The sequence below is a fragment of the Equus przewalskii genome, chromosome 15, assembly GCF_037783145.1.
Source record: "Equus przewalskii isolate Varuska chromosome 15, EquPr2, whole genome shotgun sequence".
Lineage (NCBI taxonomy): Eukaryota > Metazoa > Chordata > Mammalia > Perissodactyla > Equidae > Equus > Equus przewalskii.
The window spans coordinates 1,762,626-1,788,708 of NC_091845.1; the positions used below are offsets into that span (position 1 = coordinate 1,762,626).

Genomic DNA, 26,083 nt, shown 5'->3' on the forward strand with positions numbered 1-26,083 from the left:
GCACAATTGCGGTGTCAGAAGCCTGTGTTCTCTCTGCAGCTCGTCCCCGGCGGCTGTCAGGACAGCACGGCCCTGGTTTGCTTCACCATGACACGTTCTGTATTCTTTGAGAAGAAAAGCACCAAGTACCAGCATTAACCTCATTTCCCTGTGGCATCTGTCTTCCCTGCCTTCTCCTAAAAATACAGGAGAAGCATTTCCCTTTCCTCACTGCTCCGTGGAATGCCCGGCCACCTCTGCTTGACCGGACATGGGTCTGGGCAGATCATGCCTGCCCACCTGACGCTGCTGGCATCGGCTGCTGGCATCTCTCAGCTACTGGGGAGCGTGGCTGGAACTGCCACATGGTCATCGTCTCCCATCTGCAGAGGGGGCTGCCCTTCCAGATGGGCGGCTCAAGCACTTTAACATCCTTGGGGAATGTGGCAGCTGCTGGATTAATTCAGCCCACAGTAAATGCAGACAGACAAGTGATCAGGCCGACTCATGCAACAGTCAGCCTCTCACTGCCGGCAGGGGCCAACTCGGCAAAGGAGGAGGGCTTCAGGGATTCACTTAGCATCCAAACGAGTGGCACAGGCGTTGTCATCGTGCCTGGAATTGCCAGCACAAGTCCTCGAGGCCACCCCCGAGGCAGTATGTGGAAAAATACTTGGCCTCCTACTCTACAGAAATTTCTTCTAATCCAGTTCTGCCACACCCTGAACTCACCTGGAGAGCTTTCAAAAATGCTGAGGATGGCCCCACTCCCAGAGGAACATCTGGGTTTAACTGGTCTGGGGTGGGAAAAGCTCCCCAGTTGTTCTGGTGTGTAGCAAGGTGGAGAAGCACCTGCTCTCATCACAGTGTGTGGCTCGGGTGACGATGCTGCTCAGATGCCACACGGAACTCACCAGCGGCGAGAAGGCAGCCATTCTGGAGTGGAGGCTTACAGCCACTCTGAGCCGCTTATCCCTGAGCAGCACCCCATGTAAACCGCGGGTGCGTCTGTAGAGATGCAGCAGCTCCTGGAGCTTGCAGCTGCCCTCCATTTGGGAACGAAGCAGACGGGTGTGGCCATCCCATCGCAGGGAGCAGAGGCTCCTGCAGCTCTTCTCTGCTCAGGTGGGGCCCACCTGTAGGCTCAGTCCCCTCCCCCCAGACCCAGGTCGGACATCTCAGCAGACACACCTCTCACAACTGGCCTCACTCTGGTCTTAAGCTGATGCCGCCATCAGTGGCGTTCTCCTGAGTTCCTGGATTCAGGTATTGCCTGGACCCCAATTCTGATCATCCATCCACCTCCTCTTCCCTACACTTACTTGTTCCCTGGACCTGAGTCTGTTTCGTAGAAACTTCATCTGGCAAACTGAAAATCAAATCATGTTACCTCTGCTCTAAACCCTTCGGACACTTCCCGCTGCAACAGAACAAGGCCTGCCCCCGCGGTGGCCTCCAGCCCCTTGCCTGTGCCATAGCCTGGTCCCTGGTGCCCAGATATGCCCATTGGGGCATGCCGGTAAATGTTTAACCCCGGGGGGGAGGTGATCCTGACTTTCACTGTTGCCAGTTTCCACCGTGCAGATATGCTCTCAGCATGGCTGATCCCAAGTTATTAACGCTCAGGTCGCGGGGCACAGACTTGAGAAGAGGTGCGACGATCGCCGGCTCGGCACACGACTGGCCAGCCCGTTCCCACCTTGGCGCCTCTGCACCTACTGAGGCTTCTGCCGGCAACCCTCCCTTCGCATGCTGGCTTTGGCGACCTGCGGCTCTCAGGCCTTTTCTGCCCACTTCAGCTGAAGCGTGTCTTTGGCACTCTCATCATCTGAAATTCGTATCCCTCCGCCATGTTTTCTTTCCTCCCCTCGAAGGTGTTCCACAAGGCAGAGCTCTCATCTGCCCTGCTTACTGCTATACTCTCCACTGAAAAGAATGCTGGTGCATAGTAGGAGCTTTGTAAGGATGTGTGGATGGACTGGATGGCTCCTGGGGCCTGGATCCCTCTGGCCGCTACAGGCCCCACGTTCGGAGCTCAGGCCCAGGAGCAGGGGCCTCGGGAAGCCGCTGGCACTGGGGTTTTCCATTGCTTTATCCTCCCACCTGTCAGGACACCCCACCTCCCCTTGTCAGAGCTCCCTCCCTCCCCCACCACACACTTGCTGTAGGTGAAGCCACCGTCTAAACCCAAGCCGGGCTGTCCCCAGCTCCCAATGCTCCTCAGCACCCGGCCCACCCCCAGCTCCCCCACCCTTTGCCATGAACACACAAGGCAAGTCCTGAGCTGTGTAGTTTATGTCGGCTCTGTCTGGGGAAGGGGAAATCCCCCAGCACGAGGCTTCCTGATGCAACTTCCACAGTCACCCGGGCACCGCCTGGAACTTCTCTTTGGGGTTTCACAGGACACCATGATTCTATTTCTGCTCTGAAAACATGCAGCACTAAGGAACCATGATGTTGAGAACATTGCGTAAACAGCGCCATTGCTGGGAGGCCATGCACAGAGAGCGAGCCCTGAAGCCAGGACCACTTGGTTTGATTCCCAGCACAGCCATGCGTGACCCTGGGCAAGTGGCCTGGCTGCTCTGAGCCTGCACACACAGGATGGCGGCAACAGTGATCCCTCGACTGAGCTCGTCCAGAAATACTGACTCCAGGCTTACCACGTGCCAGGCTCCGGGCACACAGAGAGGGACGAACAACACTGTCCCTCCCCTCACATGTAAGCGTGTACCGTGAGAAGTGCCATGACACAAAGAGAGGGGACCACAGGGAGCTGTGCTTGGACGGAAGGGAGTGGCCGGGGAAGGCTTCTCAGTGTGTTTAAGCTGAGAACTCCAGGCTGAGAGAGACACAATATCATGGGTGCAGATGACAGCCGTCCGGGTGCAGGGTCCCACCCGGGCCAGCACAGGTGTGCCTCTCCCAGGCACAGAAGGCAGGCCTGCGAGGTGAGGCGGCAGGGCCCGTGCTCTCTCTGTACAGAGGGCAGTACGGAGCATGGCAGTGACCTGCGCTGACTTACTGAAGCTTGCCTGGCTGCTGCGCACAACAGAGCAGGGAGACAGGAGATGATGTTTGTCAAGGAACCTGCAGAGACAGGCGCTTAGCAGGTGCCAGGGAAAGCGTTCCCTCCCTCCCTTGGCCTTCTGCCACCTCGACGAGGAACAGCAGCAGAAAATTAGCAGGGCCACTTATGCAGACAGGGCAATCCCCACAGGGCCAGAAATTAGGTTGCAGAAGAGGCTGGCAGAGATCTTTGTCCTGGAACTTCTTTAACGGCTGCAGTCAGTTGGGAGCCAGTCATTCCGGGAGAAGGCCTGGCTGTCAGGGGGAGGCCCAGCCCGGGAGCAGATGGCCTGCCTGGCATCCAGCCCCGGGAGGCGGGGCAGCTCCCAATAAAGCATATGCAGCCCTTGAGATGAACACGCTGCAGAACTTCTCAGAATTTATAAGCCATGTCCATGCCCAGGTTTGATGAAGTGGAATTTCTCCTCCATCAAAAAATTAATTCTCCCTTTATATCCTTTGCTTATTCATTGGGGAAGTGGCTAGCCCCTCTGGGTCTCAGTTTGCTCACCTGTAAAATGGGGATAATCCTAACACCCACGACCTCCGAGGGCATTGTGCGTGACTGAGAAAATGCACGTGGAGCACCGTGGGTCTTGCCGGCACAGAGAAAGCACTCTGTAACTGTCCACTGCGGAGCGGTTCTCTCTGATGCACAGATGGTCCAATGTAGTCTGGGGGCCTGGGCTTACGCTCCAAGCTCCCCATGAGCTAGCTCCTGGATCTGAACAGTCCCAGTGTCCCTGAGACACTGGCACGTCTTCCACGGGGCATTGAGATGAAGTGAGAGAAGGCACATGAAAGTGCTCTGAAGGGCTCTGCAACTCAAGATTGGGGCCTCTGCCTTTCCAGCCATCCACCGCCTCGCTCACCACCTGGATGGCAAGGCCCATTCGTGGACCCACCTTGTGCAGGGACCCCTGGAAGGATGCGCAGGAAACAGGCCAGCAGCCACCACTGTCTTGAAAGACAGACACCAGCGCTGGGATGAAAAGACTTCACTCCACCAAAGAGGCCCTCACTGGTTCCTACAGGACTCTGGGCTCGGCCAGGACCTGCTCCCATCTCCATCTGCACCTCTGTAGAGCGGGGCCCGCGACGCCTCCCTCACAAGGCCTTCGGGAGAATTAAATGAGCTGATATGGCGAAAGCCCTCAGCGCAGCCTGGCACCCAGCAGAAAGCAGTGGCCTCCTTCCTGTGTGCCTCTCCCAGCAGGGCCAGCCTTCATCAGAAGAGAAGCTGAAGGCCCACCTGAAGAATGGCCTGCTCACTTGATTAGGAGACAGTCAGAAAGCTAAGGCTGTGTTGGAGGAAACTACTAGTCAGAGGGATACGGTGGATGTTCCTCCCCGTGGGCAGCAGCTACGGTGGTGAGGGGTGGTGAGGCGGGGTCCTCTGATCCAGACTGGGGAAGGAGCCTGACGACGTCCTCAAATGAAGGGGCGGGAGGGCGCCGCCCACCTCTTCCGGGGCAGTCTGTACTGTTACTTCTCGCTTATTTCCAAGGCATCCCACTCAGGCAGCTGGATGGCTTGCTTCCTCATCCACTTCCACCAGGCTCCTTACTGCCAAATTTTATGACTTGAAAAAATTCACCCGGCACGTCTGTCATCAGGCCTGTGAGTGGGACCATGGGGTTGAGTTGGACCCCTTTCCCATAACTAAAACAGGAGCGTGACGGGCTCTGTTGGAATCCAAATTTAACTGTTTCCCCTCCTCTTTCAGAGTTCCAGGAGGACCTTGCTCCTCTCTCCCTGGCAGGGCTCCGGCAGCACGAATAGCGTGCAGGGGGACGGAAATAGAACGTAAACCTGTGAAGGGGTCTAAAATTTCATAGAAGGAACTAGAAATAGACTTCTCATTTGTACAACAGATCAATAATGCCTATTTCCCAGGGTCTTTGTGAGGACTGATTGAGGGAATTTATGGAAAATAACCCAGCAGGATGCTTGGTGCAGAGTCAGGCAGGCATTACATAATAGCCACCGCTAACAGCCGGTATTTACCGAGGCCAGAGACTGGTCTAAGCGTGTTCTGTGCTAACTCATTCAACCCTCACAACAACCTCACCAGGCGAGGATAGCTATTTTCTCCATTTTACACATGAGAAAAGTGAGAGGCTAACCAGCTTGCCTGAGGTCACACAGCAAAAGGTTTGAACCCAGCAGAATTTGAACCCAGTCAGGCTGGCTCAAAGATGTCTGCACTCCTGACCACGGTGTGATTACATAAGAAGAGGAAGATTCCACGGAATCATGTCACGGTGTGTGGTCAAGTGGTGTCCCAAAGCCCCCTTGCCCTGACCAGCTTATTCCTGTGGTCTCCCGCCCAGCCCACCCCTTCTCCAACCCTGGACCCCAATCCAAGAAGGACATCAACACACCACCTCTGGTTCCTCCACACAGCACCTCTGCCCGTGTCCCGTGATTTGGCACATGTTCCACTCATGCCCTCCATGAGGTCCTTCCCAGCTTCCAGGCTGAGGGAGCTGTTCCCTCCTGGGCCCTGTGACACTGCCTTCACATCTCTTTATCCAGCGCTCATCGTAATCTATTGTAAGTAGATCACGTGTCCTTTGAGGACAAGGACCATGTTTTATTTATTCATCCTGGTGTCCCGTGCCTAGCAGCTAGCCCGGCCTCTGTTCCATAAATGCTGAATGAACGAATGAATGAATGAATGAAGTGTCTCAGAGAAGGCAGAGACACCCGTGGGCTGGAACAGTCAAGGGAGCATCCTGGAGGCCTAGAGACCACTCCTGCAGCCCCTCCCACTCTTTTGAAAGCCGCTGATCCCCCTCTTAAACCCGCTTCCACTCTGCCTGGCGACGAGGCTTCTGCCGTCTGCAGCCCAGCAGATACCAACCCCTCAACAGAGGCGGGGACTGCTCTGGGCCCGAGGAAGGGCAGAGTGCAGACAGCTGAGGAGGATCTGAAAGGAGCCACAGGAGGCGGGCGGGGAGCTGTGGCCGACTCAGGAGGCTCCAGGAGAGGAGGAGAGGAATCAGGTGGTTGAGAAGAGGGCGGGGACACACGACAGGAGGGGGAGGGAAGCTCTGCTGAGTGGGCACAGGGAGCGAGAGCACAGAGGACCCAGACTGGGGGGCAGAACCGCTGACTGCATCCCCCAGGCTCGGAGGAGGCGACAAGGCAGAGGGACACAAACTCAAGGTTCAGGAACACGATGGGAATTAGACTAATCGTCTCTAAACCCAACCCAATCTTAGTCTTTTTAAAAGGTGGAGCTTCAATGGAGGCATTTTCCGAGGAGAAAAAATAAAAAATAATTTTTAAAAGGTCACAGTGGAAGTTTCCTCATGCATTCTTTCATTTAACATACCTTTCAAAATGTGCGCAACCCAAAACCCAGAACAACCTTTTTTTTTTAAAGATTGGCACCTGAGCTAACAACTGTTGCCAATCTTCTTTTTGTTTTTTTTCTGCTTTATCTCCCCAAATCCCCCCCATACATAGTTGTATATCTTAGTTGCAGGTCCTTCTAGTTGTGGCATGTGGGACGCCGCCTCAACGCGGCCTGACGAGCGGTGCCATGTCCGCGCCCAGGATCCGAACAAGCAAAACCCTGGGCCACCGCAATGGAGCATGTGAACTTAACCACTCGGCCACGGGGCCTGGCCCCCAGAACAGCTTTGCATCCAGCATGTTTTACCTCAAATGCTGCTGTCCACCCTCAAATTATTTTTTTTTTATTATTATCATAAAGAACACTATAAAACAGAAGACCTTGGCTAGGCCAAGATAAGACGTTTGGTACAGATCATTAAAAGCAGATAAACCGACCGTGACCCTGATTAGCAACTACCGTGCTAACCGCCGTGGGGCACAGCAGCGCCCTGGGGGCCAGGCTGCACCCACTCTCTGGGCTGGAATCCGGGTCTGCCCCTCACTGGCCACAGGCCTCAGACCAGTGTCTCAGTTTCCTTATCTGTAAAATGGGCACCAGTAACAGCCCCTCCCTCCCCAGTCACGAGGACTGAGTCAGTGATGTGGAGCACTGAGCCTGGCGCCCAGCAGCTAGTGAGCACTCAGTCCACATGAGCTCATGTTATCTCGCCAGGCATGACCTAAGTGTCACCGTTTCATGCCATTTTGAGAATTAAGGACACGGGCACAGAGATGTTAAATATTCAGCCAAAATCACACACATGCCAAACACTGAAGGAGGGAAATTTGATTCAAGGACCCTGTTTTTTAATCAGTAGATTAAATGGGGATGATCTCATGGGAGGGAAATTGGGGGGAGCTTTTCGTGTTCCCGAGGGGCAAGAAGGAGGAGTGATGGATTGTGAATAGCTTCTGTGCAGGATGGGTCTTCACGGAGGGCAGCAGTCACCTCATCAGCTGGAGGTTCCCTATGGAACACCTGATTCTACTCTGCAATCCTGAAATGAAGGCACTGCCTCTTTCACTCATTCATCACTGATTGACTAGACTCAGCACATGTCAAGGCATCTAAGGAGCCCACGAATAACCCACAGCACTGCCTCCCCACCCCACCCCTTCCCGCAGCCTCTTGCCATCCCCCGGATTGAATGCCTGGCCTTCTAGTTAGTGTCCCTAACTCAGCCCTGCACCCGTCTGCCTGCCGGCTTCCTGCAGCACCCCGGTCTAGGAGCCTGGACTCCTCCCATACATGTTGCCCCACTGCCCATTACCCCTGGACCCACCATGGGGACCAGAGCAGCTGCCTCCACTCTGATGTGACCCAGGGCTTATACAGGCTGGCTGGGCGAGGCCCTGGTCCTCCGCGACTCACGCCCACTTCTCTCTTCCCCACTGGAGAGCACGGTTGGGTCCCCAAAGTGCAGGCTTAGGGTGTGGCCAGCCGAATCCCTGGTGAGCCCTTCCCCCAGAGCACAGTGCTCCTAGAAACAGAAGACGCAGAAGACAGGTGCAAATGGAGGTCCCCGAGCTCCTGCCCACATTCCCGTGTTCTGAGATTTGCCTGTCATCACGAGTGCTTCTGGATCACTTGAGAGCTCATCCTGCACACCCTCCTGCCCCAGGCATTAGAGAGCCCTTTCTCTTTTTCTTGTTTGTCTGTGAGCCCCCTATTTTAAAGTACTCTGAGAAGAATCTGCAGCCCCCAGGGTAGCCACGGCCCAGCCACAGTTCAGACTTCATATCCTGATTATTCTGCACACTTGCCGTGGGTTCTTTTTGTGTCTATGTTGGAAGTGTCTGTGCATCTCTTAGCTACCCCACTATGCAAAAAAGGAGACATTCTTATTTGCTGAGGTAGGTGCTTTACATATGCTATGCTGTCGAATGAGCTGCTTGATTACCCCACCCCCAGCCTCCTCCCAGGACCAGGAGCAGGAGACTCAGTGCCAGCATGGGCCATTTATCCCAATACTGAGCTCTTGAGGCCGGGCGTTTCTTCCTCACCTTTTATGGAAATTCTCCGTGATGCAGCCGGCTCCCTTTGCATTTGTTCTGTCCTCATGGGAAGGGGAAGTATGGGTCCCTCTTCTGGAACATGCCCCATGCCAGCCCCTGGAAGCCACTCACTAGGCCAAACCTATGCATCTAGATCTCTCTCCGTGCAGACCTATACCCAGCGATCTGGCTTTCAGATACTTGGTTTAATCAACTCATTCACTTTATTTTTATCTCACAGACCAATGATACAACAGAAAAACATGGCCACTGCCCATAAACGTGTGTCTACAAGATTTGATGGAACGAGATTAGAGAAAACGTAGAGTAATGGAAAGGGGAAGCTTTAAAAACCAGCTCTCCCTGGTTTGAACCCTACCTTTGGTGTGAGAAAGTCGCTCACAGCCTCAGGTGCCTTACCTAATAAAAGAGGAATAAGAACCCCTGGCCTGCAGACGTGTTGGGAAGATTAAACGACAACGTGTTGGGAAGATTAAATGACAACGTTCTCACAAGGCTCAGCATCACACCTGCCCCGTAGTGCGTGGCTTCCTTTTCTCCTTACGTGCCGGACTGTATAAGCCAAGTCATGTGAGAACATGCGAAGGATGCTTGCACTTTGAAAGAATGCTCCAGACAACCATTTAGTTACATGGCAGGTCACCCCCTGGTTTTCTGGTCTGTGCATTTGGGTTTTCAAATACACAGGCCCGGGGTGCCTTCATTTGCACCTGTCTTCTACGTCTTCTGTTTCTGGGAGCATTGTGGCCTGGGGGAGGGGCTGCGTATCTGACTCACAAATGTTGTGTATCTGACTCACAAAAAGCAGGCCCACGTGCCAAAAATGGGTGAGCCTAATTCCACCTGGCGGTCATGACTTGAAATATTTTACCTTGGGAGCAGTGATGATGGTTGTCAGCCTACCTAAATCTGAAGGAATTCTCCATTCGTCTGGCTGCGAGCCAGATGGAACTCTTCGCAGCTCCAACATGCTGACGATGGCTCCTGCCAGAGGAGCAAAGCAACCAGAGTGGAACCAGGTGTTCGGCAGGATGACAGCCACCCTGGACCTCAGCTGGCTCAGCAGCTCTCCGTGCCACACTCGAGTCTCCGTCTGCAGCCCGTGTATGTCCACGGGGAGGGAGAGAAGAAGCTGGCTGGCAGATTTGCACAAACTGCATGGTTTCGAGAACCCCACTTAGCATAACTCCTGATAAACCCAAGTTATCAAAACATTAGAAAAATAGGTAATGTGTGTGTAGCTTATAACACAAATATGATTTTATTTTAAAAATTACAACCACCACCCATTTTGAGCGCCTCTGTGGCACAGGCCAGGCTACGTGGTCTGTAGGCACAGTCTCACCCCCACAACTGGAAGAGCTGCAGACCCCATGGAATCTTCTCAGATGTCAGTCTGGTCCCTCTTCCTAAGTGCCCGTTCTTACTTCACAGAAACCACGTCTGCCTGGATCGTGGTGGAAGTTATCAGAAAGTTTCTAACTTTCTCATAGCAAGACTACCGCATACGAAGATGTTGCTGCGGCTCCTGAGAAGGCTCCTCGGCGGGCCGCGAGGCATCCGCTTGCCCTTGCCGACCAACGTCCAGCGTTAGAATTTGGGAGGTGATTGCGAGGGTGCCTGCCCAGATATTTCAGTCCAGAGGAAGCAAAAGGTTTAGCACTATTTTAAGTAGCTACTAAGAATTATATTAAGAGGGAATAATTAATGTTCCTGGTGAACTTATGAAGTGAAAAAAGCTTGCCATCAAATCTCCATTTTTTACAATATGAAAAAAATGCACAGGCCCGTGACCACATACAGTTTATCTACGTTTGAAAAAGGAATGCCAGTCATTCTGAAAAATGGAAAAATACAGACAAGCATAAAGAAAAAATAAAATCCATCTACAATCTCACCACCCAGCGATAATCATTATGAACATTATGGTAGATTTCCTTCCAGGTTCTTCCTTTCCATATATATTTAAATTTGTTTAGAATAATTATAATTTAACTGTAATCACACTACACGTTGCATTTTGGATCGTGCTTTCGATTCCTTAGCATCTTTCCATGAGCAAGCTCCCCCGGGCAGAGCACCGTCCACTTCGGAGCTGCCATGAGACCGAATGGGGAGATCATCCGAAAAAGCCCCCAGCACCGGGGAGGTGGCTGGGAAATGGTTAGATGACAAACAGGTGGCACTTGAGCCACTACCCCCACTCCTGAACTCAGCAGACATTACTAACCAATCACGGCTCCCTGTTCTGCCGAATCCCAGGAAGCCTCTGAGCCTTTTTTGGCGCCACAGTCTGGACGGCACGTATGATATTCCTGCGCTGGGCCCTGGTTTTGAAAAGGCAGATCTGAGCAGCTTCATTTCCCAGCGTCCGCCTGGGAGGATTTCTCCACTACCTGAGCGTCGAGCCTCCTGCCTTCGATGAATCTGCGGTTGGACCTTTTACAGTTAGCTTGAACAGTCACTAAATAGCATGTGGAGCTAATGCATGTGGGCTGCCATTCTCAGGGTCTGGCTTCACACCTCTGGCCAGGCGTCCAGCAGATGGGCGGCCTCCCTGATGTGTAACTAGTGACAGGGCAGAATTTAGTTCCAGACCAGGCCATCTTCATTCCCAGGCCGTCAAAAGAGTGTTATGACACAAGCCTCAGAACAGCAACATACTGAAGCCAAAGTGCCCCAGGACAAGTGTCACCCGTGTCTGGAGTTGTCCAGTCTTCTGAGCACTGAACCAGGGTAAAGCCCTCCCAGGATAAGGATAATTAAATTCCAATGTGGGCCTGCCCTGAAGTTATTCAACTAGAAAGTTACAAGCCACAGCAAAGGTGCATTTCCACCGAAATGTGCAAAAGCAAATCCAGCATCAAGCAGCCTGAAACGGAGGGGAACAGACAGTTTGACACATTTTAACACCTAATTTATCACACCGCTAACATCTCTCTTTGGGCACTGATTGTATCCCCCTGGGCCACCAGCATGCCTGCCTTATCTAGCCTGCTAAGCCAAGAGGTTCTGGAAGGCGATGGCTTACCCACTCTGCAGAACCTCGTGGGAGCCTGCGATCGAGCGGTGTGTCTGCAGGCGGGGCTGGCAGAATAGAAGCATGCGATACCACGCTGTCACCAGGCACAGGAGGACATGTTGTACCACCCACATGCCTGTCACTGTGGGCTTCGTGACCATGTCAACATTCGCCCTCCCCCCCCCCACACTGTCCTTGTTTCTCTGCAGAGGACATGTCCAGGACTGCTCTCCACTCAGCGCTGGCACGTTCATTCCTCGGTCTCTGCCAGCCTCTCCTTGGCTGGCTCCTCTCACTCCTCCATTCCATGTGGCTGTCCCCAAGAAGACCTGGGCACAGCAAAGCAAGGCCAAGCCCCTCCTCCACCCACAGCCTTGCTTTCTGCAGGCAAAGAAAAATGTTTCCAAGATGCACAAGACAGCACATCTTCTCAACACTGCTCCCCCCGACCCTCCCAGGCTCACTCTAGGCCTGCTCTGCACATCGCCTCTGTGCTGAGCTACGAGACCTCTGCAAGCAGAAACCCAGGGCCAAAACATGGAGATCTAGCATAATCCTTTCACTGCGGTTGCCCATAACTCCTTATTTATATGCCTAAGCTTGTATATAGTCTCAATATCACTAATATCCTAAACTATTCCAGATTAGAAAGACAACATAAAATCAAAAACAACATAAAATCAAAATTCTTGCTATAGCACAGGAGAGCATTCCCAATGGGCTCCTAACCCTCATCTCCAGCCTCATCTCAGCATCAACACCAACTACACAAAGGTCAGTGTTGCCAGGTTGGCAAGGTGTGTGTGTTAGCTCACTGTGAATTTGCGCCAGCTAAATAATCATGATAAAGTGAACACCCACGTCAGCACTGTAGAAGCACGTGTGGATCTCCTTCTCCTCCCGAGAAGTCCTGCCTCCTGTGAAAATCATTTCCTGGCTTCTCTTCATAGTTTAACCACCTGCGTATATAGGTCAACAATGATCTGTCTAGTTTAGCCTGTGTTTGAATGTTTATGTAAATAGACTTATCTTAATGGTGTTTCTGAGTCTTATTTCTTTTGTTCAATATGCTTTGGGGACTCATCCACATGGATACGTGTAGCAGGAGTATATTTTTCACTACTGTATAGTATTCCACCGTGAGAATATTCTATAACGTATTTATCCATTCTCCTACAGATGGACATTTGGATTGTTTCCAGTTTGAGTTTGTTACAAGTCATGCTGCTGTGGACATACTTGGGTATGTCTCCTGGTGCTCCTGGGCAAAAGTGTCTCTATGACGTACATCTGGTAGTAGAGTCACTGGATAGGGCATGAAGACAGGCAGCTCTACCAGGTGATGACAAATTGTCTTCCAAAGAGCTTCGTCCAATTCACACTCCTGCCTGTGGCAGATGGGTACTCCTTTGTCCACATCCTCATCAACACTTGGTGATGTGACACTGTGTATTTGCCAGTCAAATGGGTGTGAAATGGAGTCTCACTGTGGTTTTCATTCCCGTTTCCCAGGTTATCAATGAGGTTGCATGCCTCCTGGTACATGAGGAGCCTTTGGGCTGCACTGTCCCATGCTGCCATGACCATATACCCTCTGGAGTACTCTTTCCTCTTTGCCTGGTGAGCTCCTGCTCATTCTGCAACACCCAGTTCAAATGGAACCTTCTAGGGAACAGTGTCCTTCCAGTTTTCCCAGCTAGAATGAGTCATGCTTCCCTCTGGGTTCTCACGCCCCTAGTTCATGACACAGGACTTGTGTCACACTTCTTGCTGTCCCTAGGCTGGAATAATCTGTTTCCTTGCTGGCTCTGCCAGTAAATGACAGTCTCCCTTATTCTCTCTTATTTCTATAACTCAGAACGACGCCTGGCACAGAGCGGCTGCTCGTTATGTTTGTTGACGGATTTCATCAAGTTTAGAGAAAAACCTTTCTAGCAGAGAGTAGTTTGGGTTTAGGTAGAGAAGAAGTTTGGATTTAGACAGACAGACAGACAGACGTGGACTCTTCACAACCCTCTGTGCGTCAGCCCAGCACCTGGGGCTCTGGGGGCGCCGGCCTCTGCCGTTCCGCCTCCACTTTGCCCTGAGCCCTCAGCCCCGGGTCTCCTCCAGCTCCTACATGCCCGGTTTGGACTCCTGTCTTGTTCTTGGCCCTGTGACCACACCTGGGCTCCTGCAGACGGCCTCTGGACACTGAGCGTGGACTGACCTCTCCCCACAGGCCTTCAATGAGGGCTCACCTCTCTCACATTTGTTCTCTCCATTCTCTCTGCCACCACCCTCGACCCTTACTACCTCAGACCTGATGATTATGACAGCCTCCCAACTCGACACCCTGCGCCAGCCTCTCCCATGCAAATCTGTGCTGACACAAAACCCAGCTTTCTATTGTGTTGACAACTAAAAGTTGTCCACGCTCTCCTCCGACATCAGACTCATTCTCAGCCCCAGACCTTTCCTCTGCCCTCTCCCTGCCTGGGGGCGCTGGCCATCCTATCGCCTCCGTGGAAGTTTCCCATCCTAAGAGGCTCTGCTCCAGGGCCTTCCCAGAGTGCTCTGGCCAGTGGGACCCTGGTGAGACTGTGGATAGTCAGGGATCCACAATGAAGTGAGGCCACAGATGCCATGGCCAAGCCAGGGAGCCCCTGAGAGAAATCACGGGTGGAGCAGGCAGGAGGCGGGAGCGGAAGGAGCCCACCGGGGGGGCACAAATAACGAGGGTCAGGATGAGAGAGCAGCGGAATTTCCACAAGGAAGCGAAGACGTGAAGGGATAGGCAAGGCCATGTCCAACATCATCAAACATGCAGGATAAATTGTCAGGGACCAAGAGCTCCGAAGAAGCTGGAGGGAAGGACACACATACTGAGGGAGCGTCCACTCACCCAAAGCCTAATCCATTCTCCCAGGAGATTCTTCCTAGGAGCCCTTTGATGTAAGTAACCTTAGCACAATCTTACAGATGAGGAAACTGAGGGTGAAAGAGGTGAGGTTGTTCGCTGGTCATCAGAAGAGCTGGAACTAGAATTTGGATCCACCTGACTCTGAATCTATGCTTTGCCCATTCCACTACAACCCCGAGGGATCTCGCTCCTCACCCTGGCTCCATCCCTCACCAGTGGTTTCTGGTGCTTATGTAACTTCTCTGAATCTACCCTGCTTCTCAGGGTGGGCAAGAAGATGAACGAGATTATGTGTGTGAACAGCATTTTGTCAACTGTATATTATTACAATTTCACGACCTCAAGTTCTTTCTTAGAATGAGACGTGTAAATAAATGAGTGAACAAATGAATGAAATCATGAATCGACTCTCTCTACTCTTTCCTGTTTCATGGCCAATGTCTCATCTCCCAGCTATGTCACAGGCAGAGACATGAATAGGGTTTCCTGGGGGCCCCCAAACTGCTCACCACAGAGCTCCCTGACAAAGAAAGCCTGAATATCATTTATTAAATGAGTAAATGACCACATGCCTGCATGATAATAATGAATACGTATAGCACTTTACTCGTGAGAGACCAGCATTAAACATTCATGAAAGAGGAGGTGGTCTTCACAGCAGACTGCCAATTGACTGCCCCAAACTCCATTCTCCCTTCTTCCACAGTAATAGAATTTTACCTGGACATGGCTGCCCAGAGAGAGACCACATTCCCCAGCCTTCCTTGTAGCTAGGTGTAACCACATGACTAATTTATGCCAATGCAACATGAAAAGAAGTGAGTTATGCAATTTCCACAACACCCTCTTGAAAACAATTTGCTTGCTTTGCTCTCTTTCTCCACGGTTTGGAACACAGAAATGGCAATGACCCAGCTTTGCTCACTGGACCAACCCTAGGGGGAGGCAGGGCAGAAAGATGGCAGGAACCTGGGCCCCTGAATGACTGTGTGGAGCTGAGCGGCCATGCCAAGCTTGACTCACTCTGGACTGGTAAGGGAGAGAGAAATAGACTTCTGTCTTATATAAGCAACTAAATTTGGGGGTTTCTTTTTTACAGTGCTCAGCCTGAACCTTAACAAATGTAGATTTGTATTAATAAGATTGCCCACATGTGGAGGGACAAGTTGACCTGGGTTCAATCCAGGCTCTGTTACTTCCTAACCTGTGACTTTGGGTAAGTTGCTCAACTTCTGTTTCCTCATCTGTGAAATGGGGATGACAATAGGACCTGGAGTGAGGATTAAATGACACAGAATACACACAGCAAAGCTGGCTATTGTTATTATCATCCTATCAAATGTTTTCCTGCTCGGAGAGCCCCAGCCAGGCCACCCTGTGTCAGTCATCCTGTGCCAGAGGAAGTAGCTTTTATGTTGGTCCCCTGTGTGGTTAGCTGTTGTCTTCGTGCTACAAATGATTTTGCTGTCCTCATACCCATTTTAATGCAAGATCCCTAACAAGCATGGTACTAAGAAGGGCAGAGTAAAGTTCAGATGCATTCAAGGTTTGGGAATATTTTCCAAAGCATCTATTGCCTTTAAATATATACACATATATTTTCATATTTATAGTTATATACATATAAATAAATAATAAACTTTTTATGTTTCAAGAAAAGATGAAGCCCCATGAGAGAGGCCAGAAGGCTGCTATGATGACACCCATAACATGACACCAAGGAGGAGCACAACTGCCTGTCACCAGCCGGATGCCCATGCTGCTCTCAGACCTTCATTTCTTCATCGACAGTCATTGAGTGCTTTGTCTGTGCCAGGCACTGGTTTAGGCTCTGGGGACACATCTGAATTAGATAAAGTGCCCACCCTTACAACGCTTCCGGTGTAGTGCCGGAGGCAGAACGATTAGCAATACACGTATGCCAGGTCGTGTTAAGCACTATGGAGAAAACAGTCAGGGTCAGGGGACAGAAGGATATTCTGCTTGGTCCTTTACAACACAGAACGACTTCCCACAGTCTAGACATACTAGAGCTACAAGGTGCAAGACTTTGGCCAGACAATCTCCAAAGAAGATACATGAATCGCCAACGGGAACGTGAAAAAGTGCTCAACATCACAATCATCAGGGAAACGCAAATCAAACCCACAGTGAGCTAACGCCTCACTCCTGTTAGAACAGCCATCATCAAGACAAGAGATGACAAATGCTGGTGAGGACGCAGAGAAAAGGGAACCCTTGTGCACTGTTGGGGGGATTGCAAACTGGTACAGCCATTATGGAAAACAGCATGGAGGTTCCTCAAAAGATTAAAAATAGAAGCACCACGTGATCCAGCAATTCCACTTCTGGGAACATATCCAAAGGAAGCGAAAACACTACCTTGAAGAGATGTCTGCAGCCCTCTGTTCATCGCAGCATTATTCACAATAGCCAAGACACGGGAACACCCTAAGTGTTCACCGACAGATAAAGAAGTTGTGGGGTATGTATACAATGGAATACTATTCAGCCATAAAAAGGAAGGAAATTCTGCCATTTGCGACAACATGGATGGACTTTGAGGGCATCATGCTAAGTGCAACCTCAGGCAGAGAAAGACAAATACTGTACGATTTGATTTGTATGTGGAATCTGAAAAAAGAGAAAAAAACAAACTCATAGAAAAAGAGATCAGATTTGTGGTTACCAGAGGTGCAGGGTTGAGGGAGGGGGAACTGGAGGAAAGTGGTCAAAAGGAACAAACCTCCAGTTACAAGATAAACAAGTACTAGGGACGTAATGCACAACACGATGACTATAGCTAACGATCCGTGTGATATGTACGAAAGTTGTTAGGAGACTAATGCTGAGTTCTCATCACAAGGAAAAAAAACGTTTTTCTTTTTTTTTCTAACTGTATGAGATGATAGATGTTAACTAAACTTATCTGGGTAATCATTTCACCATATATGTAAGTCAAATCATTATGTTGGACACCTCACACTTACACAAGGCTGTGTGGCAATTAGATCTCAAAACTGAAAATAACAACGACAAGAGTTGGGTCAGAGAGGGCTTCATTAACTTAAGTGCATGCCTTACTGCTGCCAATAAAATGCCAAAACAACCAAATGTGGGGTCCCACCCAGGCACTTAGCAGCCCGGCAGTTCGAGTACCCAAAATGCGGTAATGGACAGCACAGATTCCCTAAGGACACGCCATTAGCCTCTCCCACATATCCTCCTTCCTGCAATCTCCAGGAGGTGCTGGAACTTTGTCAGTTCCAGCGAAGGGAGGTGGCTAATTGCCTCACACAAGCCGAGCTGAAACTTAGATGGAAATTACGATCCCTCCAACATCAGATATGCCCTGCCTCAAAATAATTTCCTATATTTTGTGGGACGCAGCCTCCAGGAATGATTTATTTTTAATTGCAAAGCAGTTTTGTACCGAAAGAGGCGGAGAGATTAAGACCCTTCATGAACACGTGGCCTCTCTTCAGAGGCCTCTTCTGGCAGCGTGGCCTTGGCTAGCTCTGGAAAGGTTTCTTGTGCCAAAGGGCTCTTCAGAGGCCCCATCCAGATCAATATTCGGAAGTGCCTTCTGGGAAATCACCAATGGCCTGTGGAAGGCACATGGCATGACTCTCAGGACGGTCCATTAACGAAGAGCTTCACAGCTGTCCCAAGGTTCCGGAAACCGAAGGCTGAGGGGCCCGATGTTGGACGGGCTGACTTGGCCTCTGTGTGAAAGAGCTCTGGGCTCTGTTTTCCCAGCCGGAGCCTCTTCTTTACTGAGTAGAAGAAGGTCTCTGTTTGCTCTTGTTCCCAACAGTGGGGCGTCCACCTGCGGGCCACCTGAAGTGCTCTGGCCTCTAGCTGTTCCCCTGAATCCTTCCAGCTGCCAACAGGCTCGCAGCAACAGCCGACGCAGACAAGCTCATGCCATCTGGGCTGCTTGTGCTGTGCAGGCAAATTCCAGAGGAAGAGAACAGCACACTCATTTCCAGGGTGACCTTCAAATGCAGATGTGTGTATACACCAGGAGGGGAGAAAATGGAAGAGAGCGAGACCATCAGTCTCTCGGAGGGATGGTACAAATGCTCAACACTGACCATTTGGTAGGATGAATCTTGGGGGTACAGAACTCCCATCTTACAGGCTCTCAGCCTGTAAGATTCCCACAGTGGTGGCTCTCAGGATGAATTACGGAGGTTCTGGGACACAGCATTAGATAACATTACAATGCAAAAGGAGACTGTTATTTTTCTCCCTAAGCCGCCTCATTCCGATCTCTGAGCATGTTAAGGGAGGATCTCAGTAAGGTGCTGATCTGTCTTAAAGACCTCTTGAACACTAGCCAATTTGCATTTTCAGGACACGGAGGGAAGCCCCAGGTTCAGGGCTCTCAGCGCAGTGCTGGAATTTAGCAACTTTAGCACTGTGGTTTTGTTTGCTCCTGTGGTCACCTTCTATTGATGGCATCTAACATTGGTTTCCCATTTCCTGAGTTAGAATAACGCTTCCTCTTCAAATAGATGTCAAGTGAACAAGAAAGTGAGTTGAGTCCAAGAAGAGTATGAAGAAATAATACTCAATGCAAACAACTGCAGTAAAAATCACACAGGCGGCATGGGAGCCACGGAGGTGTGGGGACAACAGACCCGATGAGGGCGCACAGTGTCTCCCCCCCGGGAACGGCCAAGAAACTCTGACCTGTGCAGGGTCACCAGGCCCCTCTCCCCGCGGGGTGCTCCCTGTGGCCTTTGGGAATCATTTGAAGACTCACTCGGAAGTAGAGACGGAAGAGCGAGCCATGAGACAGAAATGACCTGAATGAGAGCCAGGCGGTTAGGAGGTGAACCTCCAAAAAGGCCCCGGGGGAACCGGAAAGCCCTGTTGCCAGTAAGACAAGTAGCAGAGCGAGCTGAGCAGCAGAGCGCTGGACGGCAGGCGGACACGGAGCTCAGGCCTGCCTCTGTTGCCGGCCAGCAGGTCCCCGTCCAAACATCACCTGGGCTCAAAGCAGTCCCGACTGCCCTGGCGGAGGCAGCCACCGCCTCTGCTCACTTGTCACCGGTCCCACATGCCCCCACTTGTCACCTATCCCTCAACTATTTTCTTGCTGGCCTGAGGACTTCTGGCTTCCTGGGGATGCGACCCTCAGCTCACGCGGCTCTGACTCCCTGGCTCCTGCCGCTGCTGCTAGATCTCTACCAGGGAAGGAAGGACCCCAACTCCTCTATGCCTCAGTTTCCACATCTGTAGAGATAAGAGAGAAATGGTCAGGCCAGGCCAGCAATCCCAGAGAGGCTCTAGGAGGAAGTGGGCAAGTGTCCACGGGACCCTCAGTCCCCAGAGATGACCCCCGTCCCAAAGGACAAGGAGACCAGCACCGACTGCTGGGAGGAAGGCCACTTGAGTTCTCAGGAGAAACCTCTCCTCACAGAGCCCACAGGAGACTCTGGAGAGAGGGCAGCTCCACGCGGATGTGGCCATAACACTTAGCTTCTTCTTAAAGGCTTTGCAAGGGAAATGTTTACCAGGGTAGCTGCAACGCGATTTTGGACCTGGACGAAACAGGAAACCACCGGCAGAGATGACAGGAAGTTTCTTTAGTCAGAGAAGCAGCTCCCAACATTCCTATAAGAATGTGCCGGGTTCCATCTTATGTAACATTACATTTTTTTTTCCTGGAAGGAGAACAGCCTGAACTTTCCAAGTCTGCAGATGGCTCTGAGTTCTTCTGGGTGGGGAAATGCCAAGCGGATGGCAATAAACCATCAAGAATTTATTGAGAAGGCAGGAGAGGTGAGATGCGCGTAGAGCGATGAATTTAAGGGAAATGGTCACAGTTTTATGGGCACAATGGGGGCTCTGAGCTCTGCTGTGACTCTAACGGGCAGCTGCAGCCAGGCTGGCATAATCAGAGCAGACGCTGGACCTGGACACCTGCGGCGGGTGGACCAGGGGCTCACACCACAGACCTGTCATTCCACCACGGGACCTCAACCAGGCCACTGTGCCTTTCTGAGCCTCAGCCTTCGGGTCTTTAAAATGGAGTTATCATCCCTACCTCCACAGGTTGTCGTGAGCATTAACTAGCACCTGTGCACACAGCTGGGTTATATGACTGACTGTGTGAGCCTTTCATGAGGCAGGGCTGGGAGTTGGGAAGAGAATAGTGCTTTTAAAGCAAACAGACGTGAGTTCAAATCCTGTCATTGCCATTTATCAGACTATGGTTCTCTGAGACTCAGTGTCTATGTCAACAAAATAGCAAGAATGACGCTAACCACGTGATGGCATTGTGAGACTCAGGGAGGTAAAGCCAAAGAAGTATCTAGCAAGGTATCACACTCAGGCTCGGGCCTTGCTGAAGATTTATTCCCTTCCCCTTTCCAAAGATGATACAGGCACGTATTCAAGGAAGCCTGGCTTCTCTGCTGCCCTTTGAGGTTCAGCCACGGAGACCAGCCAGGCTCTCTCCCCAACTCTTGGCTGGTGCCTCAGTGGAGACGGAGTCTGACAATGCTCATCTTTGGTCTGGTGTATGGAATTCTGAATGTACTGAATGGTCAGGCAGGATGGGGAGGGGACAGTCAGTGAAGCTCTCTAGTCTCTCCAGACAACACACCTGGTCTAGACCCCAGGCCCCACTGGACCCTGGCATATGCACAAGTGGCTTGGCCGCCTGCCTTTCTCTCTGCACTGTGAGCCCTCAAAAGGCAGATACCATTTGGTCTCAATGATTTCTCTACCTCCCAAGGCCCAGCACAAGGCCTAGCATAGAGTTGGTGCTCAGTAAATATTCGTTTAATGAAACTAACGGAGGGATGGGATGGGTGGGTGAATGGGTAGATGGATGGATGGATGGATGGACAGATGGGTAGGTAGATTGATGGGTGGGTGGGTGGATGGATGGATAAATGGATGGGTGGATGTGTGCATGGATGGATGGATGGGTAGGTGGATGGATGGGTGGGTGGATAGATGGATGGGTGGATGGATGGATGGATAGATGGGTGGATGGGTAGGTAGATGCATGGATGGGTGGTTATAACTACACATTTGTCTCTTCCCTTGCAGATGCTACAGGACATTCAGGCCCACTCTTCTTGGGGCCTAGAAGCTGGGTCCTGTTGACATCTAACACCCTGCTCTCTTCAGGGGATCCCTAAATTGTTTTGAGAATAACTATATGAAGGAGTGCTGTGATGGAGTCATCCTCTCAGCAATCTCCTACTTTGTAGCTGAGCTCACCCAAGTCAGGGACGGGAGACTCCCAGGCCGGCTGCTTGTCCATAGGAGCTGGCTCTGACAGCCCCACTGCTCCTTCTGTGACCATGTTCTCTTCTGGTGCTCCCTCTGCCCTACCTACTATTTTTGGTCACTCCTTTCCATACTTCCTGATGCTGGACCTGCTGTTGATCTGAGCAATAGGGTCTCTGGTCTTCTCCCTGTACTAACCTGCACAAACTCCCAGCAAAGGAGTCTTGGAGGCCTCCTCACTGGCCACAGGTTAAAGTCCAAACAAGTTACACAAGGCCCTTTCCAGACAGACACCCACCTGGCTGCCCAGCCTCATACCCCAGCGCTGGGGTCATTGGCTCTGTCTCTGCCATGCCTTCTGATGCTATCAAGTCCTTCTGCCCGGAAGGCACGTCCCTTTTTGTTCACATCCCATCATCCTTCAGACCTGGCTCAGGTATAAAATCCTCCAAAGCCTTCCCCCAAACTGGTTCTTTTTAGGAAATGTGGGAAAAACTGAAAAATCTAAAGAATAAAATGAAAGTTACTCATCACAATTACACAATCTGGAATCTTGTATTTCTGGTCTTTTTTCCATCCTTCTACTTTTAATATGATTGAGATGACAGTTTTACATTGCTTTTTCTATGTATCATTATATCCTAAACAACTTTCTGTGTCGTTAGACATTTTTTTGTAAAAAAATTCATTTAAAATGTTTGAATAATATTTCTCAACTCATTTCCCTAGGTATTTGCATTTTTTGGTAACAGCTTCATTGAGATATAATTCACAGACCAGACAATTCTCCCTTTTAAAGTGTCCAATTCAGTGGATTTTAGTATATTCACAGAGTAGAGCAACCATCACCATCATCAGTTTTAGAACACTTTCATCATCCCAAAAAGAAACCCCATACCCTTTAGCTATCACCCCCTAACTTCCCCAACCTCCACCTGGCCCTAGGCAATCACTAATCGACTTTCTATCGCAATAGATTTGCCTATGCTGGACACTTCATGTAAATGGAACCATATAAATATGCAGTCTTCTGTATCTGGCTTCCGTCACTTAGCATAATGGTTTCAGGTTCATCAATGTTGTAGCATCTATCAGTATTTCATTCTTTTGTATGCCCAAATAATATTCCATTGTACAGATATGCCACATTTTATTTATCCATTCATCACCACTGATCACTCATTCATCATCACTGATAGACATCCTCACCAATACTTATTGTCTATCTTTGTGATTAGAGTCATTATAGAGGGTGTGAAGTAGTATCTCATTGTGGTTTTGATTTGTATTTCCCTTATGACAACTGATGTTGAGCATATTCTCATGTGCTCATTGGCCATTTGTGTATCTTCTTTGGAGAAAGGTTATTCAGGTCTTTTGCCATTTTTGGATTGGGCTGTCCTTTTTTCATTGAGCTGTAAGCATCCTTTTTATATGCTAGATACAGTTTACTTATCAGAGAGAGGATTTGCAAATGTTTTCTCCCACTCTATGAATTGTATTTTCACTTTGTTGGTAGTGTACTTTGAAGCATAAAAGTTTTTAATTCTGATGAAGTCCAATTTCTCAACATTTTCGTTTGTTACTTGTGCTTCTGGTGTCATGTCTAAGAAATCATTGTCAAATCCAAGGTCGTGAAGATTTAATCCTAAGTTTTCTTCTAAGAGTGTTATAGTTTTTGCTCTTACATTTAGGATTTTGAGTTTATTTTTGTATATGGTGTGAGGAAGAGGTCCAACCACACTCTTTTGCATGTAGATATCCAATTGTCCCAGCACCATTTGTTGAAAAGACTATTCTTTTCCTATTAAATTATCTTGGCATTCTTGTCAAAAATCAATTGATCATAGATATTTGGGTTTTTCTGGAGTCTCGATTCTTTTCCATCTTTATGCCAGTAGCACACTGTCTTGATTTTTGTTGTTTTGTAGCACATTTTGAAATCAGAACATGTGAGTCCTCAAACTTTGTTCTTCCTTTTTAAGATTGTTTGGCTTTTCTGGGCCCCTTGAGTTTCCACATGAATTTTAGCAACAGCTTGTCTATTTCTAGAAAGAAGCCATCTGCGATTCCGATGGGGATTGCATTAAATCTGTAGATCAACGTGGGGAGTATTGCCATCTTAACAATATTGTCTTCCAATTCATGAATATGAGATGTCTTTCCACTCGTTTGGATTTTCCTTAATTTCTTTCAGCAATGTTTTGCAGTTTTCAGAGTATAAGTTTTGCATTTCTTTTGTTAAATTTATTCCTAAGTATTTCTCTTCTCTTTGATGCTTTTGTAAATGGAATTGCTTCCTTAATTTCATTTCCCGATTGTTCACTGCAAGTATATAGAAATATAATTATTTTTGTATATTCATCTTGTATCTGGCAATCTTCTTGAATTCATTTATCAGTTCTAATAGTTTTTAGTGGGTTCTGTAGGATTTTCTATATGCAAGATTATGTCACGTGCAAATAGAGGTAGTTTTACTTCTTCCTTTCCACTCTGGATGACTTTGATTTCTTTTTATTGTCCAGTTGCCCTGACTAGAACCTCCAGTACAATGTTGAAGAGCAGCGGTGAGATGGACATCCTTGTCTTGTTCCTAATCTTAGGAGAAAAGCATCCAGTTCTTTATCATTAAGTATGACGTCAGCTTGAGTTTTTTGTCATTGCCCTTTCTAAAGTTGAGGAAGATCCCTTCCATTTCTAGTTTGCTGAGTGTTTTTATCATGAAAGTGTGTTGGATTTTGTCAACTCCTTTTTCTGCATATGGATCACTGAGATGATCATGTGTTTGTTTTTTATTCCACCAATATCGTGTGTCGCAGTAATTGATTTTCAGATATTAAACCACCCTTGCATTCCTAGGACAAATCTCACTTGGTGACGATGTATAACTCTTCTCTATCTTGCTGGATTCGGTTTGCTAGTATTTTATTGAGGACTTCGCATCAATGGTTACAGGAAGTATTTGTCTGCAGTTTTCTTTACTCGCATGTCTTTGTTTGAGTTTGGGATCCAGGTAACACTGGTCACTTAGAATGAGTTGGGAAATGTTCCTACTTCTCTTTTTTAGAAAGATTTGTGAAGAATTGGTATTAATTCTTCTTTCCATGTCTGGTAGATTTCAACAGTGAAGCTGCCTGGGCCTGAGCTTTTCTTTGTGGCTTAGTTTTTTCTTACTAATTCAATCTCTTTATTTGTTATAAGTTTATTCAGATTTTTTATTTCTTCTCAAGTCAGTTTTGGTAGTTTGCATCTTTCTAGAAATTTGTCCATTTCATCTAAGTTAGTACTTTATTGGCATACAATTGTTCATAGTATTCCTTTATAATTCTGTTTATTTATGAAATACTGGTAATAATGTTCACTCTTTCATTTACAATTCTAGTAATTTGAGTCTTCTCTCTTTTTTTCTTGATCAATCTAGATTTGTCAATTTTGTTGTTCTTTTTGAACAAGCAACTTTTGGATTCGTTTATTTTCTCTATTGTTTTTCTATTCTCTATTTCATTAATTTCGCCCTAATCTTTATTATTTCATTCCTTATGTTTGCTTTAGGTTTGATTTGCTCTTCTTCTACTGCCTTAAGGTGGAAGACTGGTCCTATAGCCAGACCTAGCTGCAAATGACACTGGGACATGGAATGGAATAGTCACAGCTGATTAAAACCAATCAGGAGTCATAGCCATAAGGACGAAAATCAGTAAGAAAGAAGGGGGAATAGCTACAGAGAAGGCAACTACTAGGCCTGCACAGTGCCCTGAGTGCAAAGACAGAACTTATCCCTGGCGTGCTCCCACTCTTGTGTCTGATGCTTCCCCTGGGCCAGCTGGCCCATGGGATTTGCTGAGACTAGATGGTCTTAGACACAAGGCATCAAGGCAATGATAAATCCACAGCTACTTCAGACAGGCTGGGGCATCCACCATGAAACCCCAAAGAAGCACAAACGTGAGCAGTCAGGATCCTCCTCCAAGTTCAGCCGTGGAAGACTTTCCCAGTTGCTTCGAATATACTAGACCGTAAACAGTCACCTATCCCACCCGACCCTGACTCTGTAAAGGTTCCCACACAGGCCACACAGTAAGGCCCAAATTCCTCAGTGTGTCCCATACGGCTGTGACAAGCTCAACTGTGTCCCCCCAATCCACATCTTTTTTTTTTTTTTTTTTAAAGATTTTTTATTTTTTCCTTTTTCTCCCCAAAGCCCCCTGGTACATAGTTGTGTATTCTTCGTTGTGGGTTCTTTTATTTGTGGCATGTGGGACGCTGCCTCAGCGTGGTCTGATGAGCAGTGCCATGTCCGCGCCCAGGATTCGAACTAACGAAACACTGGGCCGCCTGCTGCGGAGCGCGTGAACTTAACCACTCGGCCACGGGGCCAGCCCCCCCCCAATCCACATCTTGAAGGCTGACACCCCATGTGACTGCATTTAGAAACG

The 26,083-nt window shown here is 49.3% G+C and overlaps 1 protein-coding gene across 11 annotated transcripts in view; it reads right to left on the reverse strand.

The window, feature by feature from the left end:
* The window catches only part of MGLL (monoglyceride lipase), a 110,536-nt gene that overhangs the window by 72,399 nt on the left and 12,054 nt on the right, over positions 1–26,083 (reverse strand). The window contains exon 1 of one of the 11 annotated variants that reach the window (XM_070574559.1): positions 9,373–12,162. The exons of the other annotated variants lie outside the window; for them this stretch is intronic. Coding sequence (XP_070430660.1) covers positions 9,373–9,653 — 281 coding nt within the window. The 5' untranslated portion in view covers positions 9,654–12,162. Of the gene's footprint in view, positions 1–9,372; positions 12,163–26,083 lie in introns of those variants that run through there. 11 annotated transcript variants of the gene reach the window in all.